Raw genomic sequence first — 16,674 nt, 5'->3', positions numbered from 1 at the left:
AAACCTATGCATCTCCAAGTGTGCACTCCTTTCCCTGCAAAGAAGGCATGCTGCCTCCTCCGTGTTGCCCTCCCCATTCCTCTTCACATTTTCCTTCTCTTTCCTGTCCTCTTTTGAGTCCCATCTCCCCTCCAACTTGCCCACCCTGCCTCATTCTGCTTTCTTATTCTCTCTTCTATCCAACCCCTCTTCCCTGGGTCCTGCTGGCCTGTGTCTGTGTTGCCTGCTGGTGAATAGAGAGAGGAAGGCCCATTAGTAAATTGTGTATGTCACTTTGTTATACAAATGAAGAGATTATCATCTTTGTTATACTTTACTATGGTGAATAGAGAGAGGAAGGCCCATTAGTAAATTGTGTATGTCACTTTGTTATACAAATGAAGAGATTATCATCTTTGTTATACTTTACTATACTGCAGGTGCATTTCAGACTTTGTTTTAAAGGTGGATGTCCCACATGCTTCATTGCCACAGGGATCATGGAGTGTGATGGTCAAAAGGGCATACCCTGAACACCCACATGCCTTAAGCATTACCAGCTCATAAAATCAGTAAGGTCAGAAGGACGCTCAAATGTCAAAACAAAGACGGCTTCCTAACTAAGTTGTGTGTGTTGTTATATCAACATAAGCAAAGAACAGGTGTTGAAAAGTCACACAAGATCTCAGTACTTAGCATGTACATTGGTGTACTTTGCAATAGAAAGAAGATGTATTCAGTGCCATGCTCCTGTTCAGGTGCCTCAGCTGAGCAAGATATTGATAGACCTTTCATGTGACCCTGGGTGGACCTCCCAGGATGTCTAGGGCCTTGATCCTGGTCAATCGATAGAGATCATCCCATTTTTTGCAGACATCCCAGGATCTCAGATGGTGACCTCATACCGCACTTCACAACTTAGCAATTGATTGCCAGTCTTCCAGGTGTGTTTTCTGACTCACTTTAGTGTCAGTGTCTCCATAAAGGCGAGGGAACCTATTGAGGACTCTATGCCCAACTAACTTCACTTCCTCCTGAATAAGGTTTAGGGGCCCTCTTGTTTGCCTCCTCAGTCATTTTAGGAGTGAAACTGAATTAAGCAACAGATGAATGGAGATGGAAGCTTGTGTGTCCTGTTGATAGCTTATGAATGATCAATTTTACACTTCTGTGTCGTTCACTTCTGAGAATACATGGGTGGTGGAGTAATAGAGCTTTGTAGTGTATAGGCCCGCTGTGTAGGACAAAAAATGCAACAAAAAAATGAGTGAGGGCAGAGCAGTCCTGTAGCACTGACTATGCCAGTGACAGTTTTGAACCTGCTACATCCATAAATGAACATGGAATCGTATGTTACACCTAGTAGATGTTTGTACATATGCAGTAGTTGGAGCATCCTCCTAGTGATACATGGACAAAGTAGGAAATTGCACACACTCATCCCATCTGTGTTCCTCAAAGCAATTCAAAAATAGGACTAGTCGTAGACTATATGACCATTACAATTGTACCTTTTGATGGATAAGAATATCTACTGCAATAGACTGAAGCACACAATGGTGTTACCAGATGTGAGGTTGGTAATGGAGATATGTCACACATTTCAACTTTGACTCAACACTATTCTTCCAATGTAATACAATAACACCACATGCAGCTTAGGTAAGAGGTAAGTCACAGATAAGTTGTGTGCATACAGACATTGACCTCTGGACTCTGGACCATCTGGCAGACATAGATATTGGTCTGTATGTATACCCCATTGCAGAACCATGTTGTTTAGCATGCAACATTAAAGGATTTCCTTGCATCCTACCTCTGGGAGTACAATAACAATCAGTGATTCTTCGGATCAGTGCGGGTGGTCAGTCTCACCTCTGGGATGTACAGTGTTTGTACGTATTACGTGGGGGAAGCAATGGTGAGAAAGGCCATTCACAGCATCACCACCTGCCCAAAAGGCATGGATAATTGGATTACCTTTGCAAATCAATCACATTTCTTCCCATTTCATTCATGCAAACATCCATAGATTCATTGGGAATCATGTAGAGAAGAGTGCTCTGTGGTGTGTCTGCCACTGTGATGTTATGCCCCAAGTGTAAAGGCTTGTCTTGAGAGTCTGTGTTGCACTTACCAAACAAGCCCTGTGTCGCCATAATCCCTGGAAATCAATAACTGCCTGACGGAAAAGGAAGCTTTGATATGCTGCATAAGGAAATTGGTGGAGATATGTGAGAGGATCCCCATCATCCCAGAGACCTTACACATCCATGGAGTGTCAGGGGAGACAATTATGATAATGGTGTGGCATGACTTAAGTTCAACACATTCCTGTTGATGGCACTGAGGACAGGGGAGAAAGGACGGTAACATAGAATTGACGTGCTAACAATTGCCTGTCCTGAAGTGACTGTTGCATGCTGATATACTGCTTTACTAAGCTGGTTGATGCAGGTTGAGATTATCTCAAGTAATCAATGCTAACATGACTCTGCTGCTCCTCTGGTACGATCCAGAGGAATAGTGAAGACACTACCCAAGCATAGAAAGGGATGGCATGGAAGTGGGCTAAGCACCTGCTTCGTTTCTGCCACTAGTCCAGGGTTACACCTGGAGGTAGCTGTTTCTCCCCAATATCTCCTCCTCAGAACCACTAAAGAGACTGAACTCCGGTTTGCATATTCACTCTTTCGTCCTCAAGTAGCGCTCCTCAGGGGCAGCAAAAGATATGGTGACACAGGTGATGGATCTGGGTCCCACTTTCTAGATCTGCTCTGGAATTCCAAGTCAAAAGCTCTTTTTGTCCGCATGCAAGATGGAGGGGAGAGATATTGTTAGCCAAACAATCATTTCAGTTCCAATGTATCATGACTCCGCAGAATCACTGACTCCAAATCAGGCTTCATTAGTTTATTACAAAGCCAAGAAAAATTGGGCATATAGACACCACAAAGTCAGAGTGTAAAAATACATCAGAACTAATACAAAGCCAAACCTATGGATGGCGGTAAGGCGGTGCAATATGCACAGATAATCAGTTCGAGAATGAACCAGAATGCAAAAGATGACTGAGCAAATATCCAGGTTCCCATTCATTGGCAGTTCGTGGGTATAGAGCATACGTCTTTCCCTACTCTACTACTAGCATGACATCCCTACATAGCATTCCCCAAGGCAAGATTCCATTAAGGTGTCAGCTTGTGAAGCTTTCCTAAAAAGTTTCTTCATATTCAAAAGGGTTAAGTGGCATAAAGCTACAGAGCTCCTTTTAAGATGCTCTCTTCCCCAAGGCAAGGCAGAAGTCCCCTGGACCCTGTCCCTACTTAGAAACATTACCCTTGCAGGTAGCATTCCAAGATACATTGCAGCATCACATCATCTGGTCAAGCAACCTCCTTGTAGGTCATTTTCCCCTAGGCAGTGATGCTCCTAGGCCTTGGCAATATGACCTTGATTCCCAAGCTTGTTCTGATGGGAAAGTACAACAGTTCTCCATTATCAGTATCAACGATTAATGTATCCTCTTCTCCCTAAGCGTAATTGCTAAAACAAAGACATTATTCTAGCAAGCAAGGCTGAATTCTCCACCTGCGACAGCAATGTGAGGAAAACAAATCCTACATGCACATAGTATTCAACTATTAAATCTAATGCAAGAGCTTCCAGGGGAATAATACAGTCAGGCCTGCAGAAGCTGGTCAACTTAGGAAGTGGCACAAAGGCCTCATGGGATTGCATATAAAATGAACACTAATTACTGTACATTTCTAAGTCAACACTTTACCTGAGCACATCAAATAGGTGAATAATTGTCGGCAGCATATACGAATTCTGCATGTTTCAGCTAAACACATGTAGTTGCAACTTCAATTTCTTCATTTTTACATAGAATGTATCCCTAGTACATCACCTTTCACGTTATTACAGTCCATGTTCTAATGTCCTAAATTAGTACAGTAAGGTAATATATGTGTAGGTGCGGACTTATCGTGATTCTGATGCACCCCTACAAATGAAAGAAAAAAATCTGTGCTACATCACAGGCATGTTGCAGGGCCTCTGACTGGACTGTCTGTGGAAATGACCTGTCTTTGAATGACCAACGAGGTGCAGCTGATAAGGAGTGGGATGCATGAGTTGTCAATGCACCCCATTTCAATTTGTGTGTGTGTGTGTGAGTGTGTGTAAATATCCTGACATGCTTTTCAACTCCATATTTGTTTCGTGTGTGTATATTATGTAGTGTTGTGGGCGTGGTTATTATTATTTTTTTTGGTGTCTTCATGTAACTAACAACGTGAACTTGTGGCTCATGATAAATGTTGTCTTTTTCAGTGACAATGTTGTCCAATTTTAAGGCAAATGATTCTGCTAATTAGGACTGAGGAGCTTAGTCTGAGGCATGTGTTGTTCCCAGTACTGGGGCAAATAGAGTATTCACAGGGCAAAGGGACATTGGCAGAATTTTGCGTGTACTTCAGTAAAGAAAAGCCACAGCACAATTAGGTGAGGACACAAATACTGGATTAGTAAAGTGCTGCAGGGTATGTAAGGGGTGCATTGGCACAGCTGATGTATCTGGATCTTGGTACTGGAATGGCAGAGGCTGCCCCAGGTTAGGATGTAGGTGATTTGGAACAGCTGGTCAGAATATACACAGATGAAAAGAGCCTAAGACACGCTTCAGAAGAACAATTTAGGATAAATTCGTAGAGGCTCAGATTGGTGATTCTCTTTATTTCACATGTTAACTTGTTATTGTGTCATCAGATTTTGTTTGGCCCCTGTGCCCCACATGCCTCTGTGCTACCATGCCATGATATTTACTGGCTCTTTTGTGTGTGTCTCTTCCTAGGGTGCTGACTGTGGGATTGTAAACCATTGGTTCGTTAACTATTTCTTTCATTTGGTTTTCCTTTGACCTGGTAGCATTGTTCTCTGCCTCCACTGGTTTCGGCCTGATTCTTTGATACTTCACAGAGTGGCCTGTCCATCAAAGCTGAGCGGCTGTAACTTTCAGCATGGTCAAGCCGCATTACAAATATTGCTGTAGTTTCGAGTAATGTCCCTTCCCTAACCCCTCCTCTGCTAGCCAGAGGCTGTTTAGAGGCAAAGGATTACTCCTGTTGTGTCACTACATGTGAAAGGGTGCATGCGTCACTTCCTAATGCCCCTGGTCTATTGGTGAGTCATCCTCCATGAATAGTTCAAAATCAATCATAAACTAGTGGGTGAGAGCCTATTCAGATTTGTTCATATGTACATCTTGCCCAGTAATTGGTGGAATGAGTTTACAGCTAAATAGCCACAGACTTTGCGTTTAGAGTGTTGCTATTGGCACAATGGCCAGTCTTGGCTTTTATTTTACAAACCATTATATTCTACTTTTATTCGAGTTTGTTTAATTCATGTGAGTCAAGATTGTAACTCCAAGAATGTGCTACACTCTTAAATGAAAGGCAGGCCATTTCATAGCCTACTTTAAAAAAATCATAAAGCATTCATGTAATTTTGGCATCTCAAAACATAACTTGATGGCAAACAGGAATGATATTTTTCCAGCCCCTGTATATTTCTTTTGTTCTTGTCAAACGGGAAACTTTAATCACGCCCAATTGTAGATTGAAATTCCAATGTAAAACAGAAGTTGGTCCCTACTTTGTTTTGTAGGTCTTCATCAGCACAAAGAGAGGTGGTTGGATTGTAAGCCGGCTAATAGATCATGGGTTCCCCTGGGATACGTGGATCCATACCCGCTTCAAGACCTGGCTGCGGCTGTCCCTCCCAGTCTCTCTGGTGAACTGGCTGATTAACAGGAAGCTGAACGAGTGGTTTGACCAGGAAGCATATGGTTTGCACCGTGACAGGTATGACAGACTGCTTCCCGTTCAAAATGTTGAGAAAAAGAGGAAGTTTTTAAAAATGATTGCCACAGATATGCAAGCCTGAGACCCTGGTGCCACCTGACCTCAACTCTACAAGCTTCCCATCATCTACTATATATATGTATATGTGTGTGTGTATGTGTGTATATAAGTACACATATATATATATTCAAAATCCGCCTGATCACGTCTGTATTTCCTTTGTTTTCTCTCCTGGATCTCATTGTCATGTTTGTCAAGGTTCTTATCCATAATTGCTCGTAGATTTTTGACTGTTTCCTCACTTTCCCCCAGAGTTAGTATTTGATCTTCCAACTCTTTAATTTTTATATATAGCTCATCCACGTATTTTTTAGCATACTTTATAATGATTTTAATAACCTCTTGGTACTAGACCCAGTTTGTAATATTTTTCTAACGTGATTATCTCCTAACTTCTTGAGATTTCTTTACGCAGTAATTTCTCCAACTGCTGAAACCATTGCTTTGTTGGAGGATTTTTAGATTTACTCGTGTTTGTTTGTTCGGACGGTCCCTCCGGACCAGAAGCTTTTTGTGTAAACATACTTTCAGCCTTTTGGAGTCGTTCAGCTGCTCGTTTCTCCATGATGGTTGTGAGTTTGCAAGCGGCAGGAACGTTATTTAGAGCAGGTCGTAAGTCGTAGCATAAACAGTATAAATATGCAGCACAAACAAAGGACTAATGTTTGTAAACCGTGATCAGGGACTTGTAACAGTCCGAAACGCGTAGGTGGGGAAAACTTACAGGAGAATAAAGAAACCAGCGTAATTCAAAGTGGCGTGCGGCGTCTTCTTTAGTGAAGAATTTCTTGCTCCAGCAATAAACAGCGAGGCTGTCCCGATCCTCGCCGCCAGCACCGGCTTTAAGCTGCTCCCCCCGCTTGGGACATTTGCTCATGAATATATATATAAATGCGCTGAAAGCGCATGCACCGTGCCTCTTGCGAATGGGAGGAGTGATTCCTTTCTTTGTCTATTGCTCGCTACATTGGAAGAGACATTTGGAGGTCCATACCTGTTTGGTTCCGCCGATTATTGACGGAACAGGAGTGTTTCTTTTTATATATATGTGAACAAGGCTCCGTTGAGCCGAAACGTCTGTGACACTTTCTGCCTAATAAAAAGTTTGTAACACCTCGAGGTCCGTGTCCGGTGTCCTGTCTGCTGGCTGTGGAAACAGCGTGTGCTGGAGCGATACGGAATTCACGATATATATATATATATATATATATATATATATATATATATATATATATATATATATATATATATATATATATATATATATATATATATATATGATTCCTTTATATTTCAGACCTAAAAAAGCAACCATCATTCAGTTTTCAGTAAGATACAAGGCTTTACTCAAAGATTACTCATTGCATTACATGTATACCGGTTGGTGTAAATTTTACAGCAGGCAAAGCCCTTTGATTTTGAACCTGTAAATCTATTGCACATCATTTTGATGAAAAAATAACCTTCCCAGAACATCCAAGCAAATGATGAAAATCCACGTTTTAGAAACTGTAGGAAGCACCAATGTTTTGGCTTTGAATCATTTATGAAGTAAATATGAATGCTTAGAGGTAGCTGGAAAAAAAACTGACTTACTTATTCCAGCCTCTATATTTTGCTGCTCTTTAGGGGTTCTCATTCAGTCATACTCATTTCAATATTCATGCGTCTCTTTTGGCATACCTTATCAAATCTTTTGTTCTTAGGATCATGTTGTATGCAGACGACACTCAGAATCTTCTGTCTCTGGATGGCAAAAACACATCAGCAGAAAAAACATTAGGAGTTACCTTTCCATTGTGGCCACTTGGATAAATAACAACTGGGCAAAGTGTAAACTGGAAAAGACTGAACCCAGCTGGTCAAGGGATCATTTTGATGGTGCCCAGCAGAACTTGTCCAACGCTCTCCCCTTCTTCCAGCATTTGTAATCTTGGCTTTATCGTCAAATCGTAGCTCTGCTTTACTACACACATTTCCAACACAGGTTATCTGCTTATAGTATATCTGGCTTCTGAAGAAAACCTTTCTTCTTCTTCTAGTAAATCTGAAGAGAATTGTGATCTAGGCAGTGGTTATATCCTGCCTGGTCTATGGAAACTCCCCTTTTTGGTTTTCAATGCAGTCTGTCAGCTCAACTGCATTGGTGGAAAATGCTATAACATGTCTCCTACTCAATCCTCTCCAGCATGCATCCATATTGCGCCATTTGCTTAATTTGTAACATAATGAGTTTCAATGCCCAAAGTCCTGCTTAAGACATCAGCAGGTGCTATTGTATGCCCCAGGGTCAAATGCCAAGGCTGTGTAGTCCTGAATCCACTCCATGCCTCTTTCATCCACTGCTAAACACTCCCTGACAATTTATCTTATCTCACATGCTCCTTCTTTCTTTCATGTTTACAGTTTTTCTTGCTTCTCCTCCTTCGTATCTCCCGTTTGTATGTTTTCCCCTCTCTTGCTCTCAGGGAGTGGCTTACAAGGAAAAATAAGTGCCAGTAAGCCCCACCAGCCCCGAAAATTAGTTCCCTAATTGCAAAATGAAATGATCCATGTCTAAAACTCTCTGGGCCTGATTTAAGGTTTGGCAGACATATTTTAGTCTGTCAGGGTGACGGGACATTTTCTCCACCACTCTGCCAGACTACCATTTGCCAGCTGTAGAGATGACCGTAGATTCAGCAGATACATTGAAAGGATCCACAGTCATGGTAGTTTCTTTCACTGTACAAAATGCTTGGTTGATGGCTATCAACCAAACTTTTTAATTTTTTTAGTTTTTTCAGAAACAAAACCCTCAAAGCGGGAGTTTGTTTCTGAAAAAAACGAATGACACACACACCTGGCAGTTTTTCCAAGGTAGTGGGGGGTCTTGCCACAAAGCTTTTCTTGGTGGTGATGGACAGAAAACAAAAGGCATTAAACCATCCGCCATCAAAAATGACAAGCAGTGTAATATCCTTCCTTTGGTTGTCCCTTTATAATCAGACTTTTACGGCTGGAAGTAAGGGGAAGTGACGTGTCGTGGCCAGGGGGGGTAGATAGGCGTGGCAGGACAAACATGCGGGCACCCTGATTCGGAGGTGAGGTGCACAACAAAAGCTCCTGGCACACTTAGAATAAATAAATCCGACATCTGCTATCCTGTGTTGTGTCTTGATTCAGGGTTGCCCCCTTCCCGACACAATAGCTGCTACTCAGCCAACAGGAGCTTCATCAATCAATCAATCAATCAATCAATCAAAGACATTTATAGAGCGCACTACCTACCCGTAGGGTCTCAAGGCGCTTGGGGGGGGGGGGTGCCGCTACTGCTCGAACAGCCAGGTCTTGAGCTTCTTCCTGAAGGAGAGGTGGTCTTGGGTCAGGCGCAGGTCGGCCGGGAGGGAGTTCCAGGTCTTGACGGCCAGGTAGGAGAAGGACCTTCCTCCTGTAGTGGCTCTACGGATGCGTGGGACGGCGGCGAGGGCGTGGCTGGCAGATCGGAGGTGGCGTTTGGGAGCGTAGAAGTTGATGCGGTTGTTGAGGTAGCTCGGGCCTTGATCGTGGAGAGCTTTGTGTGCGTGGGTAAGGAGACGGAAGGTGATTCTCTTGTTGACCGGGAGCCAGTGCAGGTCTCTCAGGTGTCCGGAGATGTGGCTGTGTCGTGGGATGTCGAGGATGAGTCTGGCTGAGGCGTTCTGGATGCGCTGGAGTCTCTTCTGGATCTTGGCGGTGGTTCCGGCGTAGAGTGCGTTGCCGTAGTCCAGTCGGCTGGTGACGAGGGCCTGGGTGACGGTCTTCCTGGTCTCCGTGGGGATCCACCAGAAGATCTTCCGAAGCATGCGCAGGATGTTGAAGCACGACGAGGAGACGGCGTTGACTTGCCTGGTCATGGAGAGGGAGGAGTCCAGGATGAAGCCCAGGTTGCGTGCGTGGTTCGTCGGTTTGGGTGCGGTGCCCAGGGCGGGGGGCCACGAGGAGTCGTCCCAGGCGGAGGGCGAGGAGCCCAGGATGAGGACCTCCGTCTTGTCTGAGTTCAGTTTCAGGCGGCTCGTCGTCATACACTCGGCTACCTCTTTCATCCCTTCGTGCAGGTTGGCTCTGGCGGTGGCGGGATCGTTGGTCAGGGAGAGGATCAGCTGGGTGTCGTCGGCGTAGGAGATTATGTTGAGGTTGTGTTGGCGTGCGATGGCCGCGAGGGGGCTCATGTAGACGTTGAAGAGAGTAGGGCTCAGCGAGGAACCTTGAGGGACGCCGCAGATGACTTCGGTGGCCTCTGACTTGTACGGTGGTAGGCGGACTCTCTTAAGGCGGAATACTTAATGTCTACCTATCTCTAATTGAGCCAGGCAGGCCAAGAGTTGGTGGGCAGAGCAGTCCTTTCCAATGGAGTACCCTGTCTGCAAAAATCTAAATCAGGCCCTCTCTCTATATCAAAGTACTATTCATGGTCTAGGTCTCCGGTATTTGCAAAACAGAAACTTCACTACCTCCCTACTTTGTTCTTCTTCCCACAACCTCCTTGTGGTCTGGAAAAGTCTGGAAAATTCATCACTAGGAGGATGCACTTTTTCATTTCCAGACCCAAACATTGCAGCCTGCTCCAATTTCCCTCTGTATGCAAATGAAGTACCAAATCTTTCATAAATCACCTAATACCCACCTCTTCTCTCTTTGAACCCTGGCTATTTTTGCCATCGTTCCTCTATTCGTGTTAGTGTTAGGACACCCTTTAAGGGAAATTGCTCACGCTATCAAATTCTTTCATCATCGTTACCAAGGAAGGAAAGTTCATGGTATGTAAGGCTAGAAGATTCTTAACATTGGTGCTGCATTATGGTTTATAAGTGTGAGCAACCCAAACTACCCTTGAGGGCTTGGGTAAATATAAATGAACAGGTAGAAGATGCTTTCAAGGGAATTTATAACCTTGACCCAGTCCTGAGGCGGAAGCCGGGACTGGAGGTACTCTATTGTTTTTACTCTTGTATGTTTCACTGCACTTTGCTCTCGTGTGGTGTCACCCTTTGATTTGCATATTTTTAAAACAAAACAAAGCAGAATTTAGCGCTTGCTCGCTCCTACCTTCAGCGCTCAGCTGATTTCAAAAGCTGTTCGCTGACCTCAGCTCACCGCTTGCTGCCGCCATCACCTGCGGCGTGCGCGCTGACTCCGCCCACCTGAGGCCACGCCCCCTTCCTCGCCCTACTTATACCGCTGACTCCTAGCGGTCTGCAGCTAACCTTGACCCAGTCCTGAGGCGGAAGCCGGGACTGGAGGTACTCTATTGTTTTTACTCTTGTATGTTTCACTGCACTTTGCTCTCGTGTGGTGTCACCCTTTGATTTGCATATTTTTAAAACAAAACAAAGCAGAACCTAGCGCTTGCTCGCTCCTACCTTCAGCGCTCAGCTGATTTCAAAAGCTGTTCGCCGACCTCAGCTCACCGCTTGCTGCCGCCATCACCTGCGGCGTGCGCGCTGACTCCGCCCACCTGAGGCCACGCCCCCTTCCTCGCCCTACTTATACCGCTGACTCCTAGCGGTCTGCAGCTAACCTTGACCCAGTCCTGAGGCGGAAGCCGGGACTGGAGGTACTCTATTGTTTTTACTCTTGTATGTTTCACTGCACTTTGCTCTCGTGTGGTGTCACCCTTTGATTTGCATATTTTTAAAACAAAACAAAGCAGAACTTAGCGCTTGCTCGCTTCTACCTTCAGCGCTCAGCTGATTTCAAAAGCTGTTCGCCGACCTCAGCTCACCGCTTGCTGCCGCCATCACCTGCGGCGTGCGCGCTGACTCCGCCCACCTGAGGCCACGCCCCCTTCCTCGCCCTACTTATACCGCTGACTCCTAGCGGTCTGCAGCTAACCTTGACCCAGTCCTGAGGCGGAAGCCGGGACTGGAGGTACTCTATTGTTTTTACTCTTGTATGTTTCACTGCACTTTGCTCTCGTGTGGTGTCACCCTTTGATTTGCATATTTTTAAAATAAAACAAAGCAGAACTTAGCACTTGCTCGCTCCTACCTTGAGCGCTCAGCTGATTTCAAAAGCTGTTCGCCGACCACAGCTCACCGCTTGCTGCCGCCATCACCTGCGGCGTGCACGCTGACTCCGCCCACCTGAGGCCACGCCCCCTTCCTCGCCCTACTTATACCGCTGACTCCTAGCGGTCTGCAGCTAACCTTGACCCAGTCCTGAGGCGGAAGCCGGGACTGGAGGTACTCTATTGTTTTTACTCTTGTATGTTTCACTGCACTTTGCTCTCGTGTGGTGTCACCCTTTGATTTGCATATTTTTAAAACAAAACAAAGCAGAACTTAGCGCTTGCTCGCTCCTACCTTCAGCGCTCAGCTGATTTAAAAAGCTGTTCGCCGACCTCAGCTCACCGCTTGCTGCCGCCATCACCTGCGGCGTGCGCGCTGACTCCGCCCACCTGAGGCCACGCCCCCTTCCTCGCCCTACTTATACCGCTGACTCCTAGCGGTCTGCAGCTAACCTTGACCCAGTCCTGAGGCGGAAGCCGGGACTGGAGGTACTCTATTGTTTTTACTCTTGTATGTTTCACTGCACTTTGCTCTCGTGTGGTGTCACCCTTTGATTTGCATATTTTTAAAACAAAACAAAGCAGAACTTAGCGCTTGCTCGCTCCTACCTTCAGCGCTCAGCTGATTTCAAAAGCTGTTCGCCGACCTCAGCTCACCGCTTGCTGCCGCCATCACCTGCGGCGTGCGCGCTGACTCCGCCCACCTGAGGCCACGCTCCCTTCCTCGCCCTATAAATGTGTATGCCCAGGACGCGCAGCGGACAAGCGCAGCGGGAGCGCCGTTTGCGCGCCGAAGGCGCGCCTAAGGCAAGCCCGTCTGCGCCCGTCCGCGCCAAGACCGCGCCAAGCGCAGGAACCCCTGCCCAAATCCCCCCCACTATCAGGTATGCTCCCAACGACCTCCACCAACTCCGAGGCGGGTCCGGCTGCCCCTGTAAGTTCGACTTGGCAAAAGTACTCGGCCCTACCAGCTACTACAAATGTCGCTGGACACTCAACGTCGATTCCGAGAAGACAACGCCCCACAAAACCCAGCGCCCATTCTTTACAGGTGGCCTGATAAACGCCAGATCGATGTGCAAACATAGCCAGGACTTCCACGACCTTATCATTGACCATGACCTTGACTGTCTCATGATCACTGAGACATGGCTCACTGATGACAGTAACCCTGCCATTGCCACTGCCCTCCCTTTAGGCTACTCCTTCCATAGACAGGATAGACAGAAAGGTAGAGGAGGAGGTGTTGCAATTATACTGAGGAACACCTTCAGCTGCCATACTTTCTGCCTCGACCCCCTCACCGATGCAGAGGGACTAGGTTTCTCCATCAAACTCAGTCATTCTCTCTCCCTCTCCGGTGGTCTAATCTACCGCCCTCCCGGCAATGCTACTAAATTCCTCGACTCCCTGAACGACGCGCTCGGGCACTTCCTACTCCGCTACCCACACTTTACCCTCCTGGGAGATTTCAACCTGCACCTCGAGTCCCCAACCGACTCTCACACTAGAAGTTTCCTGCAGACATTGGAAATCTTCAATTTACTACAAAACGTTAAGCTGCCCACCCACTCCCTCGGCCACACTTTGGACGGGGTATGTTCCAATTTCCCATCCATCACCATCCTGCCCCCTTTACCCCAGATTTGGACCGATCATTGCCTGATCCCTTTCCACATCTCCAGCCACCCCCCTCCTTCCAGTAAAAAACGCACTCTTCACCACGCCCACTCTATAAATTGGAAAACTGTTCAGAAAAATCTTATTTTTCATCCATTCTCCCCTTCAAATGCCCCCTCCCTCTCCGGTAACATCGATAGAGATGCAGTTCGCCTCAACAGCTGGCTCTCACAAGAAATCACTAAACTATGCCCACCTAATCAACAGAACAATACTTCGAAAAAAATGAAAATCAAAGCCCCCTGGTACACGCCTGACCTAGCAGCTGCACATCTACTCTGCAGGAAAGCGGAACGCAAATGGCGAAGAACCTATGATAATGACGACCGTAGTCATTACACTCTACAAAGGAAAAATTATCTCTCCTCTATCAAATCAGCTAAAAGAACGTATTACGTAAACGCCATTAAAGAAGCCAGCCAAAAGCAAAAAACACTTTTCTCAATTGTAAAAACCTTCACCAACCCCAAAGCTCTCCAACCTGAAATCCCTCCATCTCAGGAGCTTTGTGACAAGATCTCCGACTATTTCGATGACAAAATCACTTCCATTCAAAAAAACTTCCCCCCCTCCCCTCCTGCTCACTTAAGCCCGGACCCGGACAATTCGTGCCTGACCACACACAGTCTCAAAAACTTCACCCCGGCGACTCTGACTCAGACCAGAGAGGCGATCGTCTCCTGCAAATCGGGCTCCCCCTCCGATCCCTGTCCCCCCAAGATCCTTCATCTTATCATCGATGAAGTCAACCCCATCATCAATGAAATAATCAACCTCTCCCTCAACTCCGGCGCTGTTCCCCTCTCTTGGAAAAAAGGCGTGGTCAAGCCGCTTATGAAAAAAGCGAACAAACCCCCAACGGACTTGACCAATCTCCGTCCCATCACTTTGCTACCCGCTTTGGGAAAAATTACTGAACAGCTAGTCCATAAAGAGCTTAAATCCTTCCTGGACTCCCATAACCTACTCCATCCCCAGCAGTCCGGCTTTCGGCCCAAACATTCAACCGAGACCGCCCTTATCGAACTGACCGAGACTATTAAAATCCTTCAAGTTCAAAGGAAAAAGGCTATCCTGATCCTTCTTGACCTTACGGCGGCATTCGATACTATCTCCCACTCCATCCTGATCAATAGACTTATGGACATCGGCATTTCCAACTCAGCCTTGTCATGGATCAGATCCTTTCTCAGCGATAGGTACCAAACCGTCTCCCTTGGCTCCTTCCAATCCAATGAGAAAAAGGTATCCTCCGGAGTCCCTCAAGGATCCATCCTAAGCCCCCTTCTTTTTAACATTTATCTCATTCCTCTTCTCACCCTCATAGAATCGTTCGGCATAACCGTTACCTCCTATGCCGACGATACTCAGCTTATCATCCCCCTAGACGACAATTCCAACAAGGCAGAGCTCAATTTTAAACACTGCCTTACAGCTGTCTTTCAGTGGATGGACGTCAATCACCTCCGCTGCAACTCAAATAAAACCGAGATCCTCCCCATTGGAAAGAATGCCTCTTTCTGCCCTGCCCTATGGTGGCCTGACAACTCCGCAGCTCCCCCTCAGACGGTCTCGTCGGCCAGAAACCTCGGGGTCCTCTTCGATTCCGACCTCTCTTTCGATCTCCACGTCTCGACCGTAGCAGGAAGATGCTTCGGCATAATCAAGTCCCTGAGAAAGTTCTTTGAATTTCTCCCCCTAGACTCTAGAAAGACCGTGGCGGTAGCCCTTATACTCTCTCGAGTGGACTACTGTAATGGCCTTCTGGCAGGGACTAAAAAGTCTACTCTCTCGAAACTTCAAAGTATTCTGCACACCGCTGCCCGCCTTGTCTTAAAACTCCCACGCAAATCATCAATCTCTGCAGCCCTTAAAACCCTGCATTGGCTCCCCTTGCACAAGAGAATACTCTTCAAAATTCTCACCATAGCTTTTCGTGGCTTTAACAAATCCGGTCCCTCCTATTTGTCCAGACGCTTCCCTCATTATAATCCGAGTCGCACCCTCCGATCTTCTCATGAAAACCTCATGACCCCCACCAAGTTCAATCTGAAGTCTAAAGGCGGAAAAACCCTCACCACCTTAGCTATTAGAGCCTGGAACAGCATGCCTAGACATCTCAGACTTCAGACTCTTGAGAAGCCATTCAGGAAGCTCCTCAAAACCTGGATTTTCAATCTTCCTGATGACTGGACAAAAGCGGCCATCTAGTCCCCTCCTTCCATCACTCTGCGACCTGGTTTAAGGACTTACAGCGCCATGATGCTCCTTCCGGAGCGAACGCCGCGCTCTACAAATACCCCTCCAAATATCCAAATATCCAAAGTCTGTATTCCGATTAATTAAAATCAATTATAAGGACAAATCAATGGTCCCAAGGTTGAAAATTAAATCAAACAATACATTTCTTTTGAGTCATATATAAATTTCAAAAGATATAAGCAATTTTTAAGCAACAAACAGAAACAGAAAACAAAACAAAACTAGGCGGGTGTATATGAAAATGTTGAATTTATCACGAGGTAAAAAGGCAAAAATATATACAAATATGAAAACAGGCCCACAGGAATATCCGTACTACATCAATATATAACACTGTAGGTCCTGCTAACACCTTTCCTTTTTATCAAAATTGCTAATTAACACTGCAAACAAAAGTGCTAAAAGGCAGAGATCAACCAGGAGTCGGAAAAAGCTAATTTACATTTAGAAGAAAAGCGCTAAATGACTTACTGAATACGCAAAAGAGAATCATAGTCCTACAGCACTCTGTAAAGATGGCTCAAGATGGCCAAAGATTATCAGTGTCTGTCAGTTTAAAGGGCAGGTTGAATCTGCCATCTGTGTTAGCAGTCCATATAACATGCAGCTTTATCTTACGTGGCAGTGCGGTACCTTTTTGTATGGCCTGACCAACAGATTTCCGACCATTGATGTGCTGATACTTGGCATCTCTTCCGTTGTCTTCACCTGCTTTACAGCGGCTGGAGTTGCGCTTTGACTTCACATGCATGAAGCAGTGATTCAATACTTTGTCAGTGACACATGTGGCACGCA

The 16,674-nt window shown here is 45.9% G+C and overlaps 1 protein-coding gene across 2 annotated transcripts in view; it reads left to right on the top strand.

Moving 5' to 3' along the window:
* LOC147747792 (dimethylaniline monooxygenase [N-oxide-forming] 2-like) overlaps positions 1–16,674 on the top strand; it is a 270,079-nt gene that overhangs the window by 201,720 nt on the left and 51,685 nt on the right. For both annotated transcript variants that reach the window (XM_086955855.1, XM_086955864.1), the window contains exon 6: positions 5,653–5,849. In XM_086955855.1, coding sequence (XP_086811981.1) covers positions 5,653–5,849 — 197 coding nt within the window. The remainder of the gene's footprint in view (positions 1–5,652; positions 5,850–16,674) is intronic.

This window comes from Lissotriton vulgaris, chromosome 1_1 (assembly GCF_964263255.1).
Source record: "Lissotriton vulgaris chromosome 1_1, aLisVul1.2, whole genome shotgun sequence".
Lineage (NCBI taxonomy): Eukaryota > Metazoa > Chordata > Amphibia > Caudata > Salamandridae > Lissotriton > Lissotriton vulgaris.
The sequence above is the reverse complement of the archived record's forward strand: the minus strand, read 5'-3'. Positions and strand labels throughout refer to the sequence as shown.